The sequence below is a fragment of the Manis pentadactyla genome, chromosome 2, assembly GCF_030020395.1.
Source record: "Manis pentadactyla isolate mManPen7 chromosome 2, mManPen7.hap1, whole genome shotgun sequence".
NCBI lineage: Eukaryota > Metazoa > Chordata > Mammalia > Pholidota > Manidae > Manis > Manis pentadactyla.
Genome location: NC_080020.1, coordinates 101153318 through 101180952, shown reverse-complemented (window position 1 = coordinate 101180952; position 27635 = coordinate 101153318). Strand labels below are relative to the sequence as shown.

Below are 27635 nucleotides of genomic sequence, written 5' to 3'. Positions count from 1 at the left end.
CATAATACCCTCTAGCTCCATCCATGTTGTTGCAAATGGTAGGATTTGTTTTCTTCTTATGCACCACATCTTCTTTATACATTCATCTACTGATGGACACTTAGGTTGCTTCCATTTCTTGGCTATGGTAAATAGTGCTGCAATAAACATAGAGGTGCATATGTCTTTTTCAAACTGGGCTGCTGCATTCTTAGGGTAAATTCCTAGGAGTGGAATTCCCAGGTCAAATGGTATTTCTATTTTTAGTTTTTTGAGGAACCTCCATACTGCTTTCCACAATGGTTGAACTAGTTTACATTTCCACCAGCAGTGTAGAAGGGTTCCCCTTTCTCCACATCCTTGCCAACATTTGTTGTTGTTTGTGTTTTGGATGTTGGCCATCCTAACTGGTGTCAGGTGATATCTCATTGTGGTTTTAATTTGCATTTCTCTGATGATTAGTGATGTGGAGCATCTTTCCATGTACCTGTTGGCCATTTGAATTTCTTCTTTGGAGAACTGTCTGTTCAGATCCTCTACCCATTTTTTAACTGGATTATTTGCTTTTTGTTTGTTGAGGCGTGTGAGCTCTTTATATATTTTGGATGTCAAACCCTTATCAGATATGTCATTTATGAATATATTGTCCCATACTGTAGGATGCCTTTTTGTTCTACTGATGGTGTCCTTTGCTGTATAGAAGCCTTTTAATTTGATATAGTCCCACTTGTTCATTTTTGCTTTTGTTTCCCTGGGTCTGTATCTTCTTTTATGACTAATCTTAACAAAAGTCGTAAAGGACCTGATGGGAATTAAGGAACAGATTCTTTCAATACAATGACTAAATCTCAAACACCCTCATGATGGCTTTGCATAAAAGTCCTTGCAAAATACTTCTGACCCCTCAGTGCTTAGCTTGGCGCTTGGCACACAATAGGCACTGTTTATTCTTAACAAGTTACTTGGCCTGCATGGCCCTTGTTTTCCTCATCTGCAAGAAGAAAAAAGAAATCAACATGTCTGGTTGTTGGCAGGGGGTGGGGGGTATATTATCATAAAACTGTTTAAACAAAATATAACAGGAAGTTATCATTTGCAAATCCAATTAGTACAGGTTGCTTCTTGCACTAGGGCACATTTTGTTCTTTCTGTTTTGGACATGAGCAACTCTAAGATGCTTTCCAGTCTTCCACAGCTCTTTGCTAGCCTTTAAAATTCTCACTCCAGCCTTGTTGCGATCTGCATGTATGTCTATCACTTCTGTTTAGACACAAGGTCTGCAGAAAAGCTAACTGTGATCAGGAGTCATGACCTTGTAATCTTTTAACTACATGAATCCTTCAGTTCTAGGAATTTATGTTTCCAAGAAAGACTAGTCACTGATATGGGCACATATATAATTACTTTAGGTAATTTCCCAATCTCTAATCCAAAGCATACTTTTTCTTGTTCTTGCACTTACTCTTTGCTTTAATGGCTGGAAAGGTAAGTGTTAAATTAAACAAGGAGGCCATTAGATGGAGGTAACTTTAATGCCTTAGCAGCCTCTGTAAAGCAAACCAAAACTTCAGCCTGACATGCCGTAAGGTTAAGAAATCAAAACTTGAGGTCATCCGATTATAAAGAGCCAACAAGGCCTTCCCAAATAATGGAACCACTTAAGCTCCAGCCATCAGATTATTTCTTGCTTTGCTTCCATCTCTTCTCTATAAAAGCCTTTCCCAAAGTTCCTGAGGAGTGCTCCTAACCACTTCCATTTTGGCACTGCCCAAATAAAAGTCTTAAAAATTTTAATATGCTTCAGTTTATCTTTGAACAATGTTAAAAAGGGTTCAAAACATACAAATCATCCTATAAACACATGGAAAAAACTCAATGTATTAGTAAAAAAATGCAAATTAAAAATCACTTACTACTATCTCAATATAAGATATATAAAATCAACATGATACGTATATTAAGTAGTCAAGGTTTGGTTTGGCTTTGCTTTAAATTATAGTATCTATACCTAGGAATAAAACTAACCAAGGAAGTGAAAGACTAATACTCTGAAAACTACAAGACACTTATGAGTGAAATTAAAGAAGATACCAATAAATGGAAACACATCCCGCACTCATGGATAGGAAGAATTAATATTGTCAAAATAGTCATCCTGCCTAAAGCAATCTACAGACTGAATGCAATCCCTATCAAAATACCAACAGCATTCTTCAATGAACTAGAGCAAATAGTTCTAAAATTCATATGGAACCACAAAAGGCCCTGAAATGGCCAAAACAATTGGAGAAGGAAGAATGAAGTGGGAGGATTATGCTTCCCGACTTCAAGCTCTACTACAAAGCCACAGTAATCAAGACAATTTGGTACTGGCACAAGAACAGACCCATAGACCAATGGAACAAACTAGAGAGCCCAGATATAAACCCAAGCATATATGGTCAATTAATATACAATAAAGGAACCATGGACATACAATGGGGAAATGACAGCCTCTTCAACAACTGGTGTTGGCAAAATTGGACAGCTACATGCAAGATAATGAAACTGGATTATTGTCTAACCCCATACACAAAAGTAAACTCAAAATGGATCAAAGACCTGAATGTAAGTCATTAAACCATAAAGCTCTTAGAAGAAAACATAGACAAAAATCTCTTGAATATAAACATGAGCAACTTTTTCCTGAAAACATGTCCTCAGGCAAGGCAAACAAAATCAAAAATGAACAAATGGGGCTACATCATACTAAAAAGCTTCTGTACAGCAAAGGACACCATCAGTAGACCAAAAAGTCATCCTATAGTATGGGAGAATATTTTTTAATGACATATCTGACAAGGGGTTAACATCCAAAATATATAAAGAACTCACACACCTCAACACCCAAAAGAGCAAATAACCCTATTAAAAAATGGGTGGAGGATATGAACAGACACTTCTCCAAAGAAGAAATTCAGATGGCCAACAGGTACATGAAAAGATGCTCCACATACCTAATCATCAGGGAAATGCAAATTAAAACCACAATGAGATATCACCTCACACCAGTTAGGATGGCCAACATAGAAAAGACTAAGAACAACAAATGCTGGCAAGGATGCAGAGAAAGGGGAACCCTCTGACACTGCTGGTGGGAATGTAACCTAGTTCAACCATTGTGGAAAGCAATATGGAGGTTCCTCAAAAAACTAAAAATAGAAATACCATTTGACCTGGGAATTCCACTCCTAGGAATTTATCCTAAGAATGCAGCAGCCCAGTTTGAAAAAGACATATGCACTCCTATGTTTATCGCAGCACTATTTACAATAGCCAAGATATGGAAGCAACCTAAGTGTCCAACAGCAGATGAATGGATAAAGAAGATGTGGTACATATACACAATGGAATACTATTCAGCCATAAGGAAGAAACAAATTCTACCATTTGCAACAACATGGATGGAGCTAGAGGGTATTATGCTCAGTGAAATAAGTCTGGCAGAGAACGACAAATACCAAATGATTTCCCTCATTTGCGGAGTATAACAATAAAGCGAAACTGAAGGAACAAAATAGCAGCAGACTCACAGACTCCACAAAGAGACTAGTGGTTACCAAAGGGGAGGGGTGTGGGAGGGTGGGTGGGGAGGGAGGGAGGGAGAAGGGGATTGAGGGGTATTATGTTTAGTACACATGGTGTGGGGGATCACGGGGAGAACAGTGTAGCACAGAAAAGGCAAATAGTGAATCTGTGGCATCTTACTACACTGATGGACAGTGACTGTAATGGGGAGTGGGGAGGGACTCAATATAAGGGTGAATGTAGTAACCACATTGTTTTTCTTGTGAAACCTTCATAGGAGTGTATATCAATGATACCTTTAAAAAATTATAGTATCTAGAGTTGAGATAAGGAGGTATATGAGAGGGCAGTCACTCTCATGCTTGGCTGGTATAAAGGACATAATATTTCCTGAAGAAATATATACATATGGGGGGGGGGGAACCTTAAAATAGTCAGTATCTTTGACTCAATAATTTAATACCTGGGAACTTATTTGGGGAAAATAATCATATGTTTATATTAGACATGAATTACTACATACCATGCCCAAGCCCCCACCAAGGGCAATCCCACCCCAAAACCCAGGGCCAGCAGGCTGATCCAGAGGCAACACTTCACCAAGAGGGACTCAGCCATAGGTAGGCTAACACCTGACTTGTGACCTGAGCTGTAAAGAATAACTGGGCCAAATTCCTCTCTATTAGGAATTCCTATTTGGAAACTAAATCATGCTTGCAGGCTTTGGATCTAAGGGGCTAAGAGTCAGGGCCAGTTACCATATGGAGCCAAATTTAATATAAATAAGCAGAGAAGTTGTTTGATTCATTTTTATCATAATCACATATTATCTTCAAAATTAAAACATTTTTGGTAAGAAATAACCCCAGTGTCCCATTTCTTGTCAAAAGAGGCTACTGGTTTCTTGTTAGTAAAAACTTGCCTCTTTTCTGAGCCCACACAAAGAGAGTGCCTCCAGTAAAACTGGGATAGGTACTTGTTTTCAGACCACAAAGGTTGGTTTCTTCTCTCCTGCTGGTTTCTTTTCAGAGCTGTATGTAAACACAGGAGTATTGACTTACATTATTTGCTTCCATAACAATAACACCTTGTATTTGCAAAACATACTTAACTGTTGGTAGGGGAACCATATGGAGACACCAGCTAAGTCAGCCAGACTGTCAGAACCACTGGCTGCTGCTGGTTCTTAAGGAGCTTCAGATGGATACTCACAGGAGGACATCAAGGTTTTATTTTATGCATGTATTTCTAGCTAGCCCCATTAAAAAAAAAATTGTTCTGAAGCAGCTTACAACTAAAGAGAAAACTGGCATGTTGGAAAAACAGCAATCCCCAGTCCTTGAAGAGGAGTCTACCTTCTCTTGGCAGAAAGTCCTGGATCACAAGCAGATCCTAAATCCAAATAAAATTCCCACTATCCCTAGATAGCTCCAGAAGATACGAACTCCCCAGGCACTTGAACTCTGTCCTGAGACAGTTTCCAAGGCAGCTAAGGATCCTCTGGAATAACAGAACGCCACCCAGGTTGGAAGTAGGGGAGAGGGAGAGGGACTTGGGATGGAAAGCCCCGGTTCTCCCCAAGAGTCTGTGGAAAGCCAGACCTGCTGAGAAACATCAGACAGTCTGCCCCAGGACCACCCAGAGTACCATGGTCCAAGCCGAGGTGACAGGGAAGGGCTGCAGGAGAATGGGAAAGCCATGGCCCTGCAGGGGGTTGCCACGGACTCTGTACAGCACACACCTTTAAGACATGACAACTGTACAGACCAGTCCAAAGGAAAGCAAAAAGACTATATTCAGTCCAGGTAGTTACTTCAACCCTCATTTTCCAGTGGGGTTACACAGTACCCCCACTCCTGCCAAGCTCTGATCTCAGCTCTGAGTTAAGGGCAGAGTGGTCTACAAGTGATGGGATGATCATACAGAGAGCCCAACAGGGAGCATCTGGGGTTGCTTAGAGCCAACCCTGCACTCATTGGGCTTCCAAGCCAGAACAGCCACTGATGGGCACTCACTCACCAGAACAGGCAGGACCTGGGACAGAGCCTGAACCAACAGCTCTGAGAAGGCTTTTCCCTCCCCCAGTGGCAAGGTGAGAGAGCCAAGAGTAACTCCCACAGCTGAAGATGGACAGGGTGGGCCAGAAGATGAGAATCGAGAATCAACCCAGCCAGGTGGCCAGTGGTCAGCTCCAAATATGCTGCTCATTTGAACCATCAACTCATCCCTGTCCTGCCACACCTAATACACACACACTCACATGCACACACATTTAACCTTGAGATTGGCTGCTGTCCAACAGTTCTGTTATCAATTCCTGATTATTCATGCTAGAGGCAAAATAAGTAAACCAAAAAACACAGATAACCTCAAATCTTTTCTTTCCAGGTCTGAGAATGTGATTTTGCAACAAGTTATTTCTGTGAACTTACTTATCCCACACATCTCCTCCTTCCCAATACTGAAATTAATAAAAATTCTCTGAAATGGTTTGAAAAAAAGAAAGAAACCTAGGTTAGAGGTGAGTGGGAGAAAGAAAACAGCCCAGGATCTTAATAGGCTTTCATGGATCATCTATAAGCCAGACACTCAAAAATCAGCTGTATTTGTTACACTGCAGAGGAGGTAAATGACTAAAGCTTCTGTATCTCCAAGGAAATATAAATGTAATAGAATAACCAAATAACCTCCTCTCTGACAAGGAGGACAATCAGTATCATTTAACATTATAATATGTTCTTTTAACATCACAACATAATTACATTTCTTGAGAGTTAACAAAAGCTTCCTCACTCTTGGCCAGCAACCCAATTGCCATGCAGATACCAGGACATTAACCAAGTATCAAAGAAAAGGTTGTTTACCCAGAAAACCCTTAGAATTCCTACCCCTTTCACTGGGGCAACTTGACTCAGCTAATACAGGCTACAAAAATGTGACAAGTGCTAGAACCATTCAGCAATCTTAAGTCATTTTTTCAAATGAACCTGAATTTGTAGGCTTTCAACTGTGACACAAACCTTTGTTCAAGCCCTGCAGTGGAGGAGGAAAAGACTTAACAGGTGCCCCAGCAGTCTCACATTCCATGGTGAGATTCGCAGTGTGGCCAGCAATGGCACTGATACCTTGGGATCCTGTGTTCTGCACTCTTCCTCCTACACTCTTCCCACTCCTACCTAGACCTGCTCTGAGTTACAATACAAAGCATATTTCTCCGTACAAACACAAAGGGAAGAGCAAGTGTGGTTCCTTCTACCCCAATCCCACAGTACTTTCCTTATCTAGAGATGCATTATCATAACAACTACACCAATACCACTTCGTTGACATTATAATGAATGCCTGAACTCCAAACTGTTTTACTTAGGCAAGTTTCAAGGTTCTATCTACTGCTTCAGATTCTGGTTTCTCATCTTTGGTACCCCAGGAACTAATTAAAGAGACAAACTGGTCCTAGAGGTCCCACTCATATTAACCCAACTCAAAGACCACAATGCTTGAATCAGATACAACCATAACACAAGAGAACATAGGGCTCTGGTTAAGATGATTTTGCTACTCAGCAAAGAATAAAAATCCGTCTGACTTTAATTCTTAAATTTAACAAAACTCTTTATTAAATGCACAGTATATTTTTTCCTTATAGAGGCAGTATGCTTTAACCAGGATGAAACTCAAGTTGTTATCAAACTGAGGTTCTGACAATGACTCATGGGTCATCTTTCTGAACATAGATCAGAGCTAAAAGAAGCTTTCAGATGCCATTGTCCAAATCTCATTTTACAGATGAGGATACCAAAGATCAGGAAAGGTGAAGGAATGTGCCCCAGGTCCTGTTATCATGACTTTATACTGTAGTCCCAATCTGAGTCATCAGTGACACCACCAATCCCCCCCAAAACCACCCAGACTCAGAACTTGGAATGCAGTTTAGTTAATGAGTAAATCCTATGCTCTCTGGGATAGCCTTTAGCAGTATAAGCCAAAGAAAAAAATGTCTCCCCTGTTTCTGGTCTTACCTCCTGCAAGGAGACAGGCTACAGAAAGCAAGCCCTACCCTCTTTTGCAACAAGTGGGTAGCTTCGGGAGGGGTATGGTGTTTCCCAGGTCAGAAGGCAATTCCAACGTGACTTTCCTTAGGGACCCAAGAGGACCAGGTGGGTCATGAACATCACAGCACTGCCAGCCACATCCTGTGGGAGAGGTCTGGAATGAATGTCATACCCTACAGGAGAGAACACTTCTTCTCCCTTGCCAGCCACACCCATTAATAGACCCCATTTTGTTCTTAAAAGCCTGGTGTTTATAGTTTACAAACCAGCCAGACCATGTGACTTAACAAAGTCGATTTTTGATAAGATGTCCCACCATGCTCAAGTTTATCAGGATAACCCAAAAATGTCTTCTAGAATAATCAGTAGATCCTTCCAGGCTCAGGGAGCTATCTTACCTGAGCCTAGTGCTTTGACATACAGTAGATAACTCAAGAAACATTTGTCAACTTGGACATATGCTAATAAGGAAATATTGGAACTGAATATGTAATAAACTCAGAGAACTTCAGAAGTCTGGGTTTTATTTTAATACATTTGCAATTATACAACATATGCACTGAAAATATCCTTACAGAATATCTAATCTTGTTCTCTTATATAGCATAAAACTGAGGCTCAGACAGGAAGGTGAATTATTCCACACTTACCTGTTACACAGATTCCATGGTGGAATCACTCACACACACACACACACACCCATTACCACTACATCTTTTTTAGGGGGAATGATGGGAGAGTCTGCTTTTATCATCTAGAAATGAATAAGCAAAAATTCACACAAGATTCTAGTAAATTGGGTTCCCATCAAATTGAGGTTTCAGATTTATGTGTCCCAGAAGGTAATGTGCTGTTAAAAAAATAAATAGTTTAAAAAATTAGATAGTCAATGCTTTAAGTTTATCCAAATAATGCATGTTCTCCATACTAGGCCATCCCTGAAAAGTCATAAAGTCAGTGGAAGAATTGAAAGGGTATCTTGCCATGATCCTCCTTACCCCAGAACGACTCAGGAGACATGGGCCCACGCAAGAGACTTTATTATCTGAAAGAGAAAATGGCTGCCCCCAGAGAGAGGGAGCAGCAGCTCGTGGGAGAGGAAACGTGTTTTTAAGGAGTAGGGGTAGGGTGTGTTCTGCGTTGATGATTGGATCTTAAGGGATGGGCAACAATCTGGTCGGTGGTGATTGGATCGTAAGGGGTGGGGGTCTTAGCGTGCCAGAATTTGCCTTCATTCCCATCTTTTTCTTTTCTTAATTGGGCCTCTGGAGAACTGGGTGTAGAATCTCATTCTCTAGCTACTTCCTGCTGGAAGGGGGCGCAGATTCTGGGGTTAGCAAGGCCAGTGCTGTAGAGTTGGGGAAGGGCGGGCATCCTGAGATGATTCGTGATGTCATCTAGCTGATTCCGTTATTCTTCGTGAAAAGGCCTTGATAGCCCTGGAGGAGTAACTGGTTGACAGTATGGTTAGAAATTTTCAAATTTTGAATGAATTTTTGGCATAGGTTAATGAAGCAGAGAAGGAAAAGGAGAAGAATAAAGGTAATAAGAGCTAGAAGGGGCAGGAGCCAATTGAAGGGGTAAGGGAACAGATTGTTAGGGGAGTTTTCTAGGAGTTTGGAGGCTTGTTCACGGAGCTGTTTTGTGCCATCCCAGACAAGATCGGATTTGTTGGTGTAGAAGCAGCATTGTTCTTGGAGTAGGGCACATATGCCACCTTATGCAGCTGTAAGGAGGTCCTGTTTGGGTTGTAGAGTAGATTACTGGAGGATTTGAAGGTGTAAGTGGTCCCACTGGGATGGAGGAGAATAGTGAAGAATGCATTTTTGAGGTCAAGGACGGAGAAGTAAGCAAAAGAGGTGGGGATAGTGGATAATAAAGTATAGGGGTTAGGAACTACTGGATGGATTGGAATAACAGCTGCCCTGCTAATTCTTAAATCTTGAACTAGCCTATAAGAGCCATTAGGTTTTTTGAAAGCCAGTATCAGGGTGTTGCAAGTGGAATTGGCTGGTCTCAAAAGGCCCTTTCGTAGAACGGGTATTGAGATGTGAGGGGAAGGAGCTAGGGTCTTTGAGTTTGATGGTTACAGATGGGCAGGTGGTGATAGAGGAGGTAGAGGTGTCCCAGACTGTGGGGTTTATGTGGCAGGGGGGTAAGGGAAAAGGAGAGGGAGGTGGATCTGGAACGGTTTGGAGAGCAAGTAGAAAAGGGATCGAAGGCGAGTCGGGGTTGAGGCGTGGGCTAAGGGTAAAGGTGATGGAGGCCCCTAGCTCAGGCAATAGGTCCCTTCCCATAAGGGGAACTGGACAACAGAGAATAACTAAAAAAGAATGAGAGAGAGCAACGCCCTTAAAGAGGCAGTGAAGCATGGGAGTTTGTAAAGGTCGATAAGGTGTGCCCTCTACCCTGACTATATAGGACTGTGAGAGGGAGGTAGGTCCCCAAACTCCTTCAGGACTGAGTAGGTGGCCCTGGTGTCCAAAAGGAAAGAGATGGGTCTACCCGCTACCACAGTGGTTACCCTGGGCTCTTGTATAGTGATGGTAGTGGTTGGGTGGAGGAGTCCCAGGCCCCCTCAATCATCAGTTGCTAGACCCAGAAGGTCTATGTGTGGAGTGTTAGTGCTGGATGGCCTGGCACCTCTCGGTGTGTGAGGACAGTCAACAGCCCAGTGTCCCTCCTGATGGCACTCAGGGCATGGACCGGGGGGCTTCTGGGGATTTGGGCAGGCTCTGGCCCAATGACACGTTTGACCACATTTGAAGCATGGACCAGGAGGTCCTCCTGGCTGCTTCTTAGGAAGAGAGGATACCCGAGCACCAGTGGTTGGGGTAGGCTGAAAGGCCTTAGCCTGCATTTGATATTTTTGTTTATGGGCCTTTTCATCTCTTCCATTATATACTTTGAAGGCCACTGCCAGGACTTCTGCCTGAGGAGTTAAGGGTCCCTTCTCTAGACATTTAAGTTTAGCCTTAATGTCGGGGAAACTCTGGGTGAAGAAGTAGGTCATTAATAACTGTCTCCCATCTGGGGTCTCAGGGTCTAGGTTTGTATATTGTAAAAGAGCTTCGGTGAGGCGGTCTAGGAACATAGAGGGATTCTCATTTTTATCCTGAATAACCTCTTGGAGTTTTTCATAGTTAATGGCTTTATTGGCTGACTTCCTGAGAGCCACCATGAGGCAGGTGATGAATTTATCTTGACTGGTGACTCCCCCTGCCTTATTATAGTCCCAGTTAGGGTCTCGGTCAGGAACTGCCTCAGCACCAATTGGATGAGCTCAAGTAGTTTGGTGAACTTCATCAGCATGAGTTCTAGCCTGTTCCCAGACTCGCCTATGCTCCTTGGGCAAAAGTGTGTTGGATAGGATCATGTGAATATCATGAAAGGTAAGATCTTGAGTAACTATGACTGAGTTAGGTACTGGAACTCTTTTATGTAAGTAGCTGGGTTGCAGGTAAAAGAGCCTAATCTTTTCTCAATTTGAGATAGGTCGGAGAGAGAGAAAGGGACATGGACCCGGACAACGCCCTCTATATCGGCTACTTCCCGTAGTGGGGCTAGGATCTGGGTTCAAGAGCGAGTGACTGGAGGGCTTGGCACGGGACTGGGTGAGGGAAGGGAACTGGTTGTGGAGGAGGAGGAGGTGCTGCTGTCCTGCAACGGCACTAGGGGAGCTGGGAGGGTTGGGATTTTGATCTTGCAGAGGAGGTTGGGGCGGGAGAGGAACTGGTGGTTGATGGGGAGCTGTAGGGGTTTGAGATTGGTAGGGAGGAGGTTCATCAGCAGGGTCAAAGTCAGAGGACGTGGTGGGAATTGGTGGATGGTGGGGTGAAGTTCTTTAGAGCAATGAGAAGATGTTTAGGATTGCAGGGGAGACAGAGAGCGGGCTTGGTTCGTAGGTAGGAGAAAGCCTGGATATATGGGATCTCTTTCCATTTGCCCATGAGCTCACAGAAGTTGTATAAGTCACAGAGAATTTTAGGATCTAAAGAGCCATTGGGAGGCCATTTAGACTGATTGTCCAAGGAATATTGTGGCCAGATATCATTACAGTAGTGAATAAGCTTAAAAGGTTCGAGGTCTGGAGTGAGGTGGAGGGGCTTTAGATTACTGAGTAAGCACCCTAGCAGTGAACCTGTGGGATGGAGGGGCCAGATTCCACAGTGAGAATGAGACCATTCACAAGTTGCTGAGGTGTCCCAGAGCAATTGAGAAGATCACGGAGAAGACCAGATACAGTTAGGGGGTCATCACCACCTCTAACCGAGCGGTCGAGGTGAAAACACCGAGGAGGCTCAGTACCTGGTACCAGGAGTTTACGAGTAGATAAAGGGAGACCGGGCCTCAGTGAATGAGGATTCTCACCATGGGGAGGCAGAGAAGGGTCGACTATGGGGATCAACCATGACTCCGAAAGTCGTGGTTGGGGATGCCCCTGTCCCAGAGGAGCCCTTGGGGGTGCTGGACACTCAACAGTCACTTCCCAGGTTCCAAAGGGACATTTAAGCCAACCATGAAGGGGAGACTCACCAAATTGAAGGCCGGTGTTGGGCGAGAAGATGAGCGACCGGGGAAATGGACAGTGAGCCCGTGGAGGAGGATCGGGCAGTGAGGGTTCCCAGAGCAGCTCAGGTTCCCGGAGGAAGAGCAAAGTCAATGGCAGAACCTCATCTGAGTCATGGCACCAATGAAAGGGTACCTTGTCGCGACCCTCCTTACCCAGAATGATCCAGGAGACACGGGTCCACGCAAAAGAAAACAGCTGCCTCCAGAGAGAGGGAGCAGCAGCTCGTGGGAGAGGAAGCGTGTTTTTAAGGAGTAGGGGTAGGGTGTGTTCTGCGTTGGTGATTGGATCTTAAGGAGTGGGCAACCATCTGGTTGGTGGCGATATTGGATCTTAAGGGGTGGGGGTCTTAGTGCACCAGAATTTGCCTTCAAGAATATGTACTCTGAGATGCACATTTAGGTGCAGGTTAAGAGCCATTTCTATTCAGGATCTGATATCTCATTCTCTCGTTTTAAAAAATCTGTTTTCCCAACAAATCTTTCTGTAGATAAAACATCTCCCACACAGTCCTGAATTCAAATAGATATTCCTGCCTCTCTTCAATTTTTCTAAGATTCAAGCCACCACCTAAAGCTTCTGGTTTCAATGCTGCTTTACAACCAAGGTTAGACACACAAGAAGCAGAACTCAGAGTGGTATGAACAAGAACTCCATTCAAATGCACCATTTTCAGAAAAGGACAAGGCCCAAGTTATAAAATATTTTGCCCAGTATCATTCAACTAAATGGTAGAGCCTGAATCTACCTTGCAAACCATACATCTGCCTGCCTTTAATGGGACTGATCTTTAGACTCTCAAAGAACCGAGTGCTGAGAAACTCCTCTTCCTCCCAAAATCCAATTCCCATCATCTCTTTCCATTCCTTCGTTAATAACTATATCCCAATTTCATATCCTATGGTCTAGAGTTTGATGGGTTCCATTCTTTCATTCTATGAAAGCAAACAACTATTTTCTCCTTTCTATAATATATAAAATAATGGTAAAGCAATACTGAGCTTTCCTTCCTACCAAGCATGATCTCATTAAAATAATCATTTTTCAAAAGTCCAAATCCATTAAAAGTTTTATCTAATTTCTGTATTATCTTACCCCTCCACCCTATACACACACACACACACACATACACACACAGAAAATTCAATTTGTGGTCCTTTCAAATTAAAAGTATAAACAGGAAACTACATGATGAAATTCAGTGAAATGAAAAGACACTGATCCCTTTTGCCAGGAACTGGAAACAAAAAAGTAGCATTTGGGAACATAAAGGGCATCAAGAGAGTCATGGGGGAGTAACATTTCTGGCTTATCTTCTCATCCAGGTCGAATTTGTGTGGATGGGATGTAAAAGCAGGATAACAGTATAGCAAATTTTCCATGTTGCTGCCTACGATTGTTCGGAAATTGTTAAGGACGAGATTCCAGGGCCAACAGTGTAGCACTGTTGTTGTTTTTTTTAACATTAATCATAGGTTGAGGTGAATTATGCATTTATAAAAACAAATTACAAAAACATGGATTCTAGTATTAGTGTTTTTGTGATAACCAACTATAAATAATAATTTGTATCTTGAACCTGTTTCAGATGAAGTTTAAGAATGGCAGTTCAAATGTCCCAGTAAACCTATCATTGTCACTGTTTATGAGATTAGAGAGTATTAAAATACAATGAAGGAAATTATAAAGATTTTTTTTTACCCCCACAACACAGACAAAAAAAAAAGAAGAATCACAATTTTAAAAGACAAGGACTGAAGGGAAAGGTAGCATTTTAGTCCTGGAATATAAAATAATAAGGAAGATACACATCCACATGCTTCGTCTCCCACTGTCCATAATCCTATGGCCCATGGAGAAAGGCAACAGGCCGCTGGAGCGAGGCAGCTGATGAACCAATGGGCCTGACACTCAGCTGGGTACTAGAAATACAGGAGTGAACCAAACAAGTAAAACCACCTGTCTTCACACACTTTCCAGCGGGAGCACACAGTCTGTGAAATCCATGCTTGCTACTAGAGACGGAGCCCCCAGGCCTCCTGGAGCCTGAGCAAGGCCCGCTGTTCTCCCCACTCCAAAGAAAGCATACCCACTTAGTCAACAAATTGAGCACCTACTGCATGCCAGAGCCCTAGCTGAACCCAAACGAAGACCGAGGACACAGATTCTCCAGTATGCAATAATCATAAAGCCTCTCATTCAGATTCACTGTGTGTAATATTTTAAGTTGGTGTTTCAATATATCTGAGTTCTACAAAGCAAAGACCAAATCATCACCAGCGTTGATTATATTCTCTTCCATATAAACAACATTAACCTATTGGCTTTGTTTAAAGGCTAAAATACAATTTGTTGCTACTTTATGGATGTGAGGAAACCACACCCTGGACAGTGACTGCATTCTAGAATAATTTTTAACCATTCACAAAACTGATTATGTTGGTTTTAACATTAATCATGTTATTATCATTAATAATATCCTCCCATCAAAAGAAAGGTACTAATCCCATCAAGAGGAAAGTACGAGTCTTGAAAACTAAACACAAAACATCTGTTAAGAAAACAAAGTCAACCATCCATGAAAAGAGACAATACAAAAATGTATATTTCCTAGGGTGGAAATTTCCGTCAACTAGACTCTTGTTAAGGGCCACCATGTCATTTAAAAATATTTTAAGTTCATAAATGAAATGACTCTAAATGTTTCTTATCAGGAAAAAAGCCTCTCCACCCAACCATACAGCTACAACCGATAATTACCAAAAGAAACGTAACAAAGGCCTTTTGTAAAGAATGACCCTCATGGAAGTAGTCAGTTTCCTACAGCTTCTCTTTTTCATTTTGCTTTTTTATTTTTAATTAGGATATCTACAGTCAGGAGATGAGAAATATTTTATTTCATAATAAAATTTAGTTAATAGAGAATATATAATTAGCATTTCTTCTCTACGAATGATAATATACTTGGCAGTTATAGCCACAAGTTCATACCACTGAGCCTTCAGAGTAAAGGCAGCCAGCAGAGTGAGGAGGACCATCTACAGTGAAGCAAAAACACATGAGAGCTGAACGCTTAACTCTGCCTTCAACTGTGGAACAGCCTAACCAAAAGAACTACGTGGGATAGAACACAGTGTTTATTAACATCATAATGCTGAGGTTGTTATTAAATCCAAATGAAAGAAAATACTAAGGTTCCAACTATATCAAAATATTACACATCTAAAATCATTCCAAACTTTAGCAAGCCATACTGAAATTAGTCTATTACCTGACCTCAACATATGCTACAGTTATAATAAAAAGAAAATGGTTATGATATTTTATAATTATTATATTAATGCTATCTATTATATTTTATATAAATTACACATATAATTAAGTGTTTATTATACAATTAATTATATATAATATAGATTAATAGATTATATGGAATAAGTATATAGGAGACACTATTGGCTTTAAACAGAATATAGTCTGTGTATTTTGGGTAAAGCCAGGAATATCAGCCTCAGACTTGGGTTAATTACGAACTTAAAAAAAAAAGAATCCAATCACCAATGATGAGATAAATTGGCATCATGTACCCCTGATGAGACACACTGAGGATACAATGTCACCTACTAATACCCCTGCCAAAAATGTTTAATGTGACTCTAATCATGAAGGAACAATTATATCTAAACAGAAAGACAATCTGCAAAATAGTTCACCTGGCCTTTTCAAAAAGTGTCAGTGAAGACACAAAAAAACAAGATGTTGAAAAACTATTCTAGATCAAATTCCACAAACTCACATTGAACATCGCTTGTAAGGTAGTAAAAGTATGGGGCTAAAGGTTTAGAATTCAGCATAAATCAATTCAAATTCTAGCTCCAAATCCAGGCTTCACCATGTGGAAAAGACATTTAACCATTCTATGCCCCAACTTCCTCTCTATAAAATGAGGATAATAATAGCATCTTCTTCACAAGATTGTAGAGAGATAAATGAATTCATCTAGAGAGGCCTTACCACACTTAGTAAGGGCTCACTAAATGTCAGTGGTGATAATAATGAGGATGGTGAAGAGCCATCAAATGCTGAGGGGTAGAAATGGAGCAAAATTAACAGGCAGTTCTAAGACAATGTGATATAAGCACTCTGGCTGGTAAAAGGCTCTAGACTGCAAAGAAAGAAAACATCTAGGAAGAGCATTTAACCTAGGTGTTCGAGGTCATGGAGGTCTTCCCAGAAGAGGTGACAGCTGATTCCAGGATGAGAGAACAGCACGTACAAAACACTGGGAGTAAAAAGAATAAAATTTCAGGAGCTGAAAATAGATGAATAGGCCTGGAATATATAATGTGGAAGTGGAAGAAGAGGGACAGAGAAAAGGCTAAATGGTTAAGCAGGGCCAGCTCATGCAGTACACCCTATGAACTGTGTGAAGAACACTGGGCTTTAAGAGTAACAGGAGGCTACTGAGATGTTTTAGCATAATCAGATCTACATTTCAGACTATGCTGGTTGCAGAAGGGAGAAAGGGTTAGAGGGGCAAGGCTGGAAAGGGAAGACCAGCTAGGAGGAGGCTGTTAAGAATTTTCTCGGCAAGAAATAGTGGTGCTAGAACTTGGTAACAGCAGTAGAGAGAAGAGGTGACTAGGCAGGGAGAGGTCACAACCTGAAGACTGATAAAATGAGGAGGCGGGGAGAGGATTCAGTCGAGTTCCAGTGTGATGGCTAAATGGGCAGTTGTCCCAGTCTCTGAGAAAGGGAGCACAGGCCATGAGTAGGTTTAGGGGTGCAAAGAGAGTGGGTTCAGTCTGGGTCAGACTCAACAGGCAGGGCCATGATAGGGGAGCTGTGCTGGAGTCACAGAGGTCCTCAGCAGTGAGTCTTGATTTTGAGACAAAAGGATACATTCTGTATTCCCCAGACCAAAACACCTAAGCCAAACAGATTTTATCTTGCTTAATCTGAGCTCCAATTTCAAATGATGAAAAAAAAATGGCAGTGCTGTCAATCTCACACATTTCATGGCATAACTCTTTCTGTATAGACATCAGGATGGATATTTGTGGCTCTCAAAGAGATTCACTAACCCTATAACTTTAAATTCCCCTGACAGGAAAGTTAGCAACATTAGCCAGATACTTACTCAAGAACATTATCTTGTTTATGAAAGAAAGCAATCACACACTCTCATTTCCTAGATTATAAAGCATATCACCACCAACTTATACTCTCCAACATAAAATTGTCAGGAACACTAATCACATGTGCACATGTGTCCGTGGACAGAAATACATACAATATGTAGGTATATATAAATAAAATACTAGGTCTGATCTTGGTCCATAAGTCTCAGGTATTGATCCAATGAGAAGCTGGACTTGCTACAAAACCCAAAATCACTCCTGCTGCCACACTGTGTTCACTGAGTGTGTGCACTGACTCTGACTCTGTTCTACACACTTTCCTCAAGGTCACCGCACTGCCTGATGGCTGATGCACAGACCAATCTACCTGAGCTCATTTCCTCATGAAAGAGACAACAAGCTGACCCCCACTTCATTCTCTTCTCCCCTTCAGGAACAGAATCCCTAGTTTTGGCTCCTTACTAGCGTCCCCATTTCCAAGCCTCCTCTGAGTGATGCAGGCATGTGACTCAAGTTCTGGCACTTGAAGGGAAGATAAAATGAGGGTGTGATGTGTGCAACTTCCAGGTCACATCCAAAAGGGAATTGCCTGGCCTCCATGTCCTCTTTTCCACAGACTAACAAAGATGCAGGAGTGTTGAGCCATCTGCAGCCTTCACATGAGCAGAATGACGTAGGCAATGGAAGGTCAGGCTGGAGTCTTTAAAGGATTCATGAAACAAAGGGCTAGACACCAAAATGACTAGCAGCTTAGGTTTTTATACAAAGCAGGAACTTATTTTGTTTAAGCCATTGATATCTTGATTTTTATGAACAGTCAAACCAATATCTTAATTCACTTTCACTCATTAGAGTCTACCATTAGGCTGAATTTCTCCAATTAAGATGAGTGTCACTTTGTCTTGGAGCTTTTCACAACTGCAGACATTTCAGCATCTCACAGAATTTACAAAAATATTTAAGCTAGAGTTGTCGAGAAGCACAATCTAAACAGGTGCTGTCAACACCACTCATCTCCACATGGTTATATATTAAACCTGCCCTTGAATTTGCTGCTAAAGCCAGCATTTGCAAAACCCCCATGCAGGACTTCCAGTCTGACAAATATTTAACACCTTGGCATTACACATGATGATGACATCTAAACTCAGCATCAGGAGTTGCCTACCTTGGTTTTCTTTCCCTCTGGGAATGACAACAGACTGACTGAGTCCCCTTACTCTCTCTTTGGTGCCTGTGGCAGGCAGAATAATGCTTCTCTTTCCCTTCACAAGATGTCCAGGTCCTAATTCTCAAAACTTGTGAATATGTTAACCTGACATGGCAAAAGGGGGCTTTGCAGATGTGATTAAGGATCTTAAAACAGGAAGATTAGCCTGGATTATCCAGATGAGCCCATCTTAATCACAGGATCCTCATAAGGAGGGAGACAGGCGGGTCGGATGTGACAACCGCAGCAACGGCAGGAGTGATCCATCGCCGGAAAGGGGCAGGAGCCAAGGAATATGGGCAGCCACTAGGAGCCCCCAAAAGGCACGGATCAGATTCTGCTCTACAGCCCCCAGAAAGAACACAGCCCTGCCAACATGGTGATGTTTGCCCATGAGACCCACTTCAGGCTTCTGACCTCCACACCGGAAAAGAATAAATGTATGTGGTTTCGAAGCCACAAATCTGTGGTAATTTGCTCCAGTAGCAACAATAAGTGAATACAGTGTCTTTATATGTAGCCCTATAAAAGAACTTGATTGAAGTCTAGGATAGGATTTGTTCATACCTAAAGAACTAGACTGAAATAAGCAGTTTTAATAATATACAATATTATTAATAGCATTAATAATATATAATTGTTTTGCCATTTTATTATAATAGTAAAAACAGCTCTCCCTATCCCCTCCAAGAAAGAAAACAGAAAGAAAAACCCACAGAAGCTGAACACGACTGTGTGGCAGGAAGCCAATGGTGCAGCTGGGTATCCGGACAATCACTGGCCATAGGTGAGGGAATCTGCCTCGGGACGAATCTGGATGCCATTTTAAAAACTGTTACTGTCCTAAAGGATGAATGTTTTCTCGCTGGCAAAATTGGATACTTTCTGCAAAGTCAAAAGAAGAATTTAAAGAGCTTTTAAAGTCCTTAATACTAACCAAAATCACTAACCACGCATGATATTTCACTGCTATTATTTAGTTCAATCTCATTCATCACTAGACTGAATTTTAGTTGATGTGGGTATTGGATCCACAGAAGCAATGATTAGCCTGTAGGGTCCACATGCTCTAAGCAGGACTGTCCTGGAGAGGGCAAGATGAACTGACCTGGCTTCACTCACTTAGACCTTCTCACTTTCGGTTTTGATCAAAGCGGTTTGCATTCCAACAGGCTATGGCTAGATGCTCAAATTGCCACTCCAACCCCCATCCTACTTCCAGCCACCATGAGCTGGTTGTGCTTCTGACTCTATGACTGTTACTGTTCACAACTCAGAGAAGCCTGGGGGCAACTGCAGGTCCCTGTAAAGGAACTCCACCTGCTGTTCCAAAGGGAAGTCCTAAGTGATGCGCTGGCGTGCCCTCTAGCCCACAGTTAATCCGTACCTCACCAAAGAAGGTTCCTTTCAAGATCACATCCTCCAGCATGGCCTGCTTCCACTGCCAGGATTTCAGAAACTCATAGACCTACAGTTGAAATGGGAACTCTTGGCCTGAACTTATTTTCCTTCCTTCCTCCAGACCAAATCCCATGCATGTTGTTTAATTCCCAAAATAATCTAGATAAATATAACAGGACTCCTTTTGCTTCAAAAACTCAATTACTTCTTTGTAATATATCATGATATTACATTCAAGAGCGCATACAGAATCTCCTGTACAACAGTGTGTGGGAAAGAAGAGTTATCACCTCAGAGCAGATGTTTGGTTCTAAAGACTTTTCTGCTTTATTCTGTTTCAGTTTGTTCTAGGGTTTTCTAACCATTATAACTCTATCTCTGATAATATGTAAGTTTCTCTACCCGCGCCTTAAGCTTCCTGTCTAGAACTGAAGACTTCAGCATCCTGAATTAAGGCACTCTAAATAAGCATCATTTACTTTCAATGTCTAGAGAAATCTCTGTCTCCTCCAAACACTGGAGAGAAGAATGGATGGTATGCACAGAATATCCTTTGCTGTGTTTTTTATTAATATCCTTTGCTGAGCATGCTTTTTATTAAACTTTTTAATGCATAAGATATCACAGAATATCCTTTGCTGAGCATGCTTTTTATTAAACTTTTTAATGCGTAAGGTTCACTATGATTTCACCTGTATATAACATATTTACTTTTATACCTTAGAAGTTTTCAGCATGTCGGTCCTGTATATATTCCATTTTGGTCTTGCTCGTTTCAGATTATGGATTCCTACTATGTAAAACTATGGCTTTTCTCTCTCTCTCTCTTTTTTTTTTGTATTTAAAAAAAATTATTTTTTATTTTGGTATCATTAATCTACAATTACATGAAGAACATTATGTTTACTAGACTGCTTAATCAGGTGTTATTTAGCAATAATGTTAGAAGCACATAAGATCAGATCAACCTCATCCCATAAAGTCACCCATAACCTTCTCAAATTCCTTCCTCTACTTTTTGTTTCACTAGAATTTAGTATTTATTTTTAACAGGTGCTAATAAGAGTTTTCCAGGTTTATGTTATTTACAATTTGCAAAGTTTCCACCCCCTTAACCCCGCTGCGTTTTAGTCTGCTTGGGCTGCCATAGTAAGTATCATAGGATGGGTGACTTAAACAAAAATTTGTTTCTCAGATATGGAGGCCGCAAGTCCAAGATTAGGGTGCCACTGTGGTCGGGTAGTGGTAAGAGCTCTCTTCCCAGCTTCCAGAAGGCCGCCTTCTTGCTGAGTCCTCGCAGCAGAGAGAAAAAGGGCAAACTCTCTGATGTTCCTAAAGGGCTAAAATCAGCCCATCACGAGGACACCACCCTCATGACTTTACCTAAACCTAATTATCTCCCAAAGGCCCTCTTCACCGAATACCACCACCCTGGGGGTTAGGGCTTCAATATGAAATTGGGCAGGGGGTTGGGGGAGGTCTACAGCACTTACCTTTTCAAAAGAACAATTTTTATCTGCCTTATAAGTCCACAGCCAGAGCTTCTTTACTATTTAAGCAGAGACTGAACACCTGCACAGGCCCAGGCTAAGTGCTGTGTATTCAAGGCTGACTGCAATTCCTGACATTCTCAGGTTCTAGACTCAAGTACCCTGTGGTGGTGACTCCCTGCTGGTGGCCATGCTCAGATCTCCTGTCCAGAGAAGCACAGCTGACTGACAGCCTCCAGCTGCTACAACACAACACAACCTTAGAAAAGACCATGGTGTTTGTGCTGAGGCTGTGCTTCTGCTGGGCTGCACCAGCCAGTGCCTGGGCACACAGAGGCTTCTCCTGCCCATCAGGGGACTCTTTCAACAGGTAGCCTTGCTCAGAGAGGCCTTGCCAGAGCCTCACTGCAGCCTATGCTCTTCCTCCCCAGCCCTCCTGCCTTCCCATCCTCCCTGCACAGGAGTCAGACCAGCAGCGCGGTCAGAAGGCTCTACCTTCTCCTGTTCCCTCCACCTTCATCCCTTACTGAGATTTCCTTAATTCATCTCTTTCACACTTAATCCCAAATTGACATCTGCTTCTCAGAGGATCCAGAAAGACGTACTCACAAAGTAACTTCACATGCAAATAACAAAAAGGCATGTCTAAGTACCTATTCATCTAACTGTGGACAAATAGCACCGATATTGTTGAGATTGCAGATGTTATATACAAAATCCAGTATCCTGAATAAATATGTAAAATATATTAAAAGATACTCAGCTGAGACAGGCAGCTAAGACAAAAAGAGAAGGAAATCTGTTTCTTTTTAAAATCAAACTAAGGCAAAGCTGAAAACTGCTCATTTTAATTTAATGTAAATGAATATACAGCTGTTGAGCATTTGCCATGGGCCAGATGCACAAGGTAGAGTGGGAGATCCAAAGACAAACACTAGCTGGGTCCTTCCCTCAAGGAGCTTACAATCTGTGGACCTATCATTGACTCAGAATTCTCGGTCTTCATTTTAAACAATTTCCTTTAGCCTCATGTGAACACAAATGCTTATTCTTCTGGGCAAGGTGGATCAGACACAAAAATCACTTTAAGTCTTGTTAGGTCTTTCCTTAGAAAATACTCTCGTCTTCAGAAGTAAACATCACTGTGTTGCCTGTCCACAGTCTCAGAATCCCTTCCCCTAGGCCTTCAAAGGGATAAAGTCAAGACTCTGTCACTTAATCTTAAGATTAGAAAAGTCCTTCAGTGGTCATCTACAGAGCTACAATCCCATATTTCTGGTTTAAGAAATGGACTCAGAGCATTTGAGTTAACTGACACAGATTCATGTGGAAAATTCATGTGGAAAAATCCTAACACACTAGATTTGCCATGCTGTGAGATATATCATACATGCAAAAAAGTATACAAAGCCAACATGTAACGAATAACTATATGGCAAACACCCTGTGCCCACCAATCAGGTTGAGAAGTAGACGTCTAAAACTTTTAAAGCCTTTTCTTCCCCTCCACTCTCCCAGAACAGTTTCTCAGCCTCAGCACTACTGACATTTTGGGCCAGATAATTCTTACATGCTTAACCAGTGTGTTGCTGGACGTTTAGTGGCGTCAACCCACTAGATGCCACAGCATGCCACAGCCCTCAGCTGTAGCAACCCAAAGTGTCCCCAGACACTGCCACATATCCCCTGGAGGGCAAAGTCACCCCCTGCTGAGAACTGTGCTCCTAGAGGCAACCACATCTGAAATTTTGCTTTTCTTTATAGTTTATCTACCAATATATATAAACCTAAAATCACGTATTGCTTAGTCTTGCTGTTTTTGAACTCTGTATAAATGAAATCATACTACATGTACTTTCCTGTGACATTTTTATTGTTTGTAAATCATACCCATTGTATATTATATAGCTATAATTCATAATTATTTTTAGTTCATCTACTTTTTAAAAGTCCACAATTTATTAATCCAATCTATTAGTGATGGATATTGGCATTATCTCTAATATTTTGCTTTTATGAATACTGCTGCTAAGGACATTCCCTGCACAGGTCTTTCTATAATGACACAACAATTTTTCTGAGGTATATACCTAAGAGTGGATTTGCTCAAGTTCATAGAATTTGCTGGGGTTCAATTTGATTATTTTCCAGAGTGGCTGTATAAATCTGCACTCCATCGGCAGTGCAGGACAATAGCCAGAGCTCCACAATGCTCTCTAGTGCCCAGTCACTTATATTTTCATGACATTTGGTACTGCAGAAAGATACATTGCTTACCGTGTACATGCCAATTCTACAAACAGCAAATGAGAGCTGGATACATTCAGACATTCTCTACAAGATTAAAATAAGAGATTACAACTAAATGTTTGTCCCATAGAACTGACTTCTCTGTTGTCTTGCTTTCCTCTTTAAAGGAAATCTGCTATATTCTGACATTTGCTTTATGAGCACATGGCTGAATTTTTTCCTTCTGTTTTTCCTAGGCCAGCTCAAATAAGACAGAAAGGATAAAGTGTGCAGCACAGTGCTTTATTACAGGACCATACAGCAGACACTTCAATCAATTCAATTGCATCACTTAAGGAATGTGATTTGTTGTAATGGCTTCACTTATTTTCTTTTAAATCCTGCCCTAATATCCAATTTTTAATAAATTCTCTGACTGCTAAAAGCAGTTTTATAAGCATTTCTTTTTTTAGTTCAATTCTTACCAGATCATAAATGTCTACAATCCTTATAGAGAAGTAACCTTTGTAAAAAGGAAAAGCTCATAGTTATATACTGGCAGTTTTGAAAGGGCTGAATTGAGGGAGCAGACTGAGGTCCTTGGTCTCAGAATAACAATGGCACTACTCAGTGTAGAATTCACAACTTCTTACTCGCCTGATACAGTCCCAATTTCTAAAACTCATGCCCATTCACAAAACCAAACGTACATATTGACTTACTTTCTTTTAACTGGTACGTATTCAAAATAACCCTAGCCTAACACGATTTGACATTGTTACCGTGGTTTATTATCATCAAGTAAAACCTTCTGCATAAAGTTTACAGTGTCACAATGTAAGCAATCACAGTTGCATAGGGTTAGCCAAGTAAGCAAAGACACAGGATCCCTGATACCCAAGGTAGCCAAAAAGCTTTTAAAGATGAATTCCTTCTGAGGGCCAAGAAGTCATATCAAACTGATTCTATAAAGGCTCCTGCCTCTTCAGTTATCCATAAGAAACTACGATTAGAGGAAATTAGAAAGGAAAAGATGGAAAGCAGAGGCTGGCTATATGCGTGGACATTCCAAACAAAAATTAACAGCAATGGAAAATCAAACTTAAAAGATGATTTGTTGTGTGAAGTTCTTAAACTCGATCTAAACTTTCAAACAGTTCTACGCACTGGTGCTAACTGTTCAAAATAAATAACTGATTTAAGATTGGGGATTATTTCTATCATTAAGGTACCATCATAACAGGTTTCTTTATTTTTGAATGAAATGCGCTATAGAAAATACCACAGGGCAATACCACTGGCTCCCTCCAAGATGAAAGATTGAGAATGTTCATTACCTTGCCCAGCATTCATTCTTCCCTGCCACCTGTGGAAATCTGTGCTTTTTGTACAAATGGGATTATTTAACAATTCTCTAAATTGAAATGGTTATTTTCCCCAAGTGACAAATAACTTAGTTTATGACACCTGGAATAAAAGAGACTATTTCGTAGCCTGCCTTGAAGGGGGGGGCCTGTCATGTGACTAAGTTCTCTGAAATAAAATGTAAGTGAAGGATACATAAAGGGAACTGACTCTAAGGAGAATCCCTTTTTGCTCTTCTGCCTTTCCTACTTCTGTTTCTGAGTGTGTAGAAACTGAGCTTTGTGTAATGTGAGACTTCCCACAGCTCCAACCATGTGGACTATGAGGGCACCCTGGGGACGAGGGATCCGCAGTCAGTCAGATGGAGCCCCAGGATGCGCGAGCCTGGAGCCGCCAATGACAGCGGGGCCGCCACATCGCCCTCCTCCCGACTTGGTACATGAAACTGAAATAAACCTCTGCCTTGTTTAACGACTGTTGTGTTGCTCAGCCTACTAAACCTAACTGCTACAGGGCAGCAATCACTTTTAAAAGTAGGTGTCCCCACGGTCATAAAAGCCTTAGTGGTTGTTATTAGAGAGTTAACTATTTAAGAGCTTTATTTTTTAAAGGGGGAGACATATCTATTCTTCTGTTAGTAAAAACGTATTTTACTCTCCTTTTCACATTCACCACACATACAAGTACTGGGATTGGGATTGCCAAAATTACCCTTAAGACCCCCATTTTATTTTGTGTAGTTTTTTTTCTGACTAACCACCTTATTACCTCATTCCCTCTATCCTCTTATCCTTACAAATACTGACCTACCCCTGACCATCCTACTGTAGATGAAGTAGCACATCTATTGTCCAAACCCTAAATTATTTCTAACAATAGCCTTCCCATGAGTGGCATCTTCATTCTAATCAGCGGGAGTCAGATACAGAGATATTGAAAAGCTTAAGCAAAACTTGCTTTGGTATAGGAACCAGTAACGCATTTAAAATGATTAGTTCATATTCTTTCCCTGTACAGATGTTCTATTTGCAAGAACTCATTTTAACTATAAACCCTTCTAACATAATGTGTAGCTTGGAATATAAAATGAGTTGTTAATTATTCCCAATTTTAATTTGGGAATTCTACTTCTTCAGAATGGATCTCTACCCTAGATAAACTCTGACCCAGTAACCTCCATATCAGCATTCACAAATCTACAAGTAGACTTGCCTGAGGAAGAACTAAAGAACCTCAGAACAATCTCATCTTCTTTGCTGACTCATTTGATGAAAGTACAAAAAGAGATGCTGTCAGAAGCAAGTCACAGATTAGTTAAAATCTGTTGAGAGGTCTATAGAAAAAACTAATCTAAAAAAACATAATACTCAATTTAAAATTAATGTTACTTACAGTTTACTGTTGTTTTCCCTAAGATATTTCAAAGGTAAGCATGAAAATAAAGGAGAAAAAAATGATTTCAAGATATAACAAATTTCAGTTCCATCAGAGTGAGAAAGTACACTATTTTTTTTCTAAAAGAGCTATATTAAAAGTACTTTGATGTGCTGTGCAATGCCTCATACCAATATAAAGAAGGAAGATGTTCATGTTTCCTTATTTTGATCTCTGTAATGTTGCATGTGATTTTAAAAAAAGGTTAATAAAGCCTAGTTGACGCATCAGAGTACCAGGAGCAATAGGTTAAACTGGGACAACAGGATGGGAGCAGGCAGTAAAACACCTTAGAACGAGGCCCTTGCCTGATTCAACTATTTCCAAATAAAGGTAACTAAGATCTAGCATTTTCTTTTGCCAGCATCCCAAAACAAATGGGCTGAAGGCAAAGAGAAGCAAGATTTGGGGAACTGTGGAGAGACAAGACCCATTCCGGTGTGTTCCAAGGCATGTGCGAGCTCCAAAGCATGGAGGCAGTGGAACCCTGCGTAAAGGTCACGTGTGTCACCTGTCCTGAAGCTTCAGTCACTCCTCCAGACCGGCAGAAGCAAGCCCTTGGGAATGCCACCTATTTCAAAACCGGTATCTCCTTCTGTTAGTGTTGGCACCGAAAACACTATCCGTGAATTATTTAACAACTTCCTTAGTGTGCTCTAAAGGTTACTTTTCCCAAATGGAAAGTAACTTTTTTTTTTAACTCAAATGTGTATTTACAAAGTAAAATGAAGTATCATTTACAAAATGTGGAAGAATTTGTTCAACATTGAACTTTATAGTTTCTTCAGTGAAGGAAAAAGGATGGTGGTGATGAGCCTAGAAATATTGGCATTTAAAGAAAACTAATAATAAGGAGCCAAGATGGTGGCGTGAGTAGAGCAGCAGAAATCTCCTCCCAAAACCACATATATTTTTGAAAATACAACAAATACAACTCTTCCTAAAAGAGAGACCAGAAGACACAGGAAAACAGCCAGAATACATCCACACATGCAAGAACACAGCGCCTCACAAAGGGGGTAAGATACAAGCCCTGGCCCAGCAGGACCTGAGCGCCCCACACCCCAGCTCTGGGCGGGAGGAAAGGAGTCGGAGCGGGGAGGGAGACAGAGCCCAGGATGGCTAAACAACCAGCCCTAGCCATCCGCACCAGAGCGCAGACACAGTGCATGTGTGGGGTCCTGGATACTAGGGAAA

The 27635-nt window shown here is 41.3% G+C and overlaps 1 protein-coding gene across 10 annotated transcripts in view; it reads right to left on the bottom strand.

Moving 5' to 3' along the window:
• ARL15 (ADP ribosylation factor like GTPase 15) overlaps positions 1 to 27635 on the bottom strand; it is a 435728-nt gene that overhangs the window by 367895 nt on the left and 40198 nt on the right. The window contains exon 2 of one of the 10 annotated variants that reach the window (XM_057495239.1): positions 23688 to 23744. The exons of the other annotated variants lie outside the window; for them this stretch is intronic. Within the exon in view, the coding sequence (XP_057351222.1) occupies positions 23688 to 23744 (57 nt within the window). The remainder of the gene's footprint in view (positions 1 to 23687; positions 23745 to 27635) is intronic. 10 annotated transcript variants of the gene reach the window in all.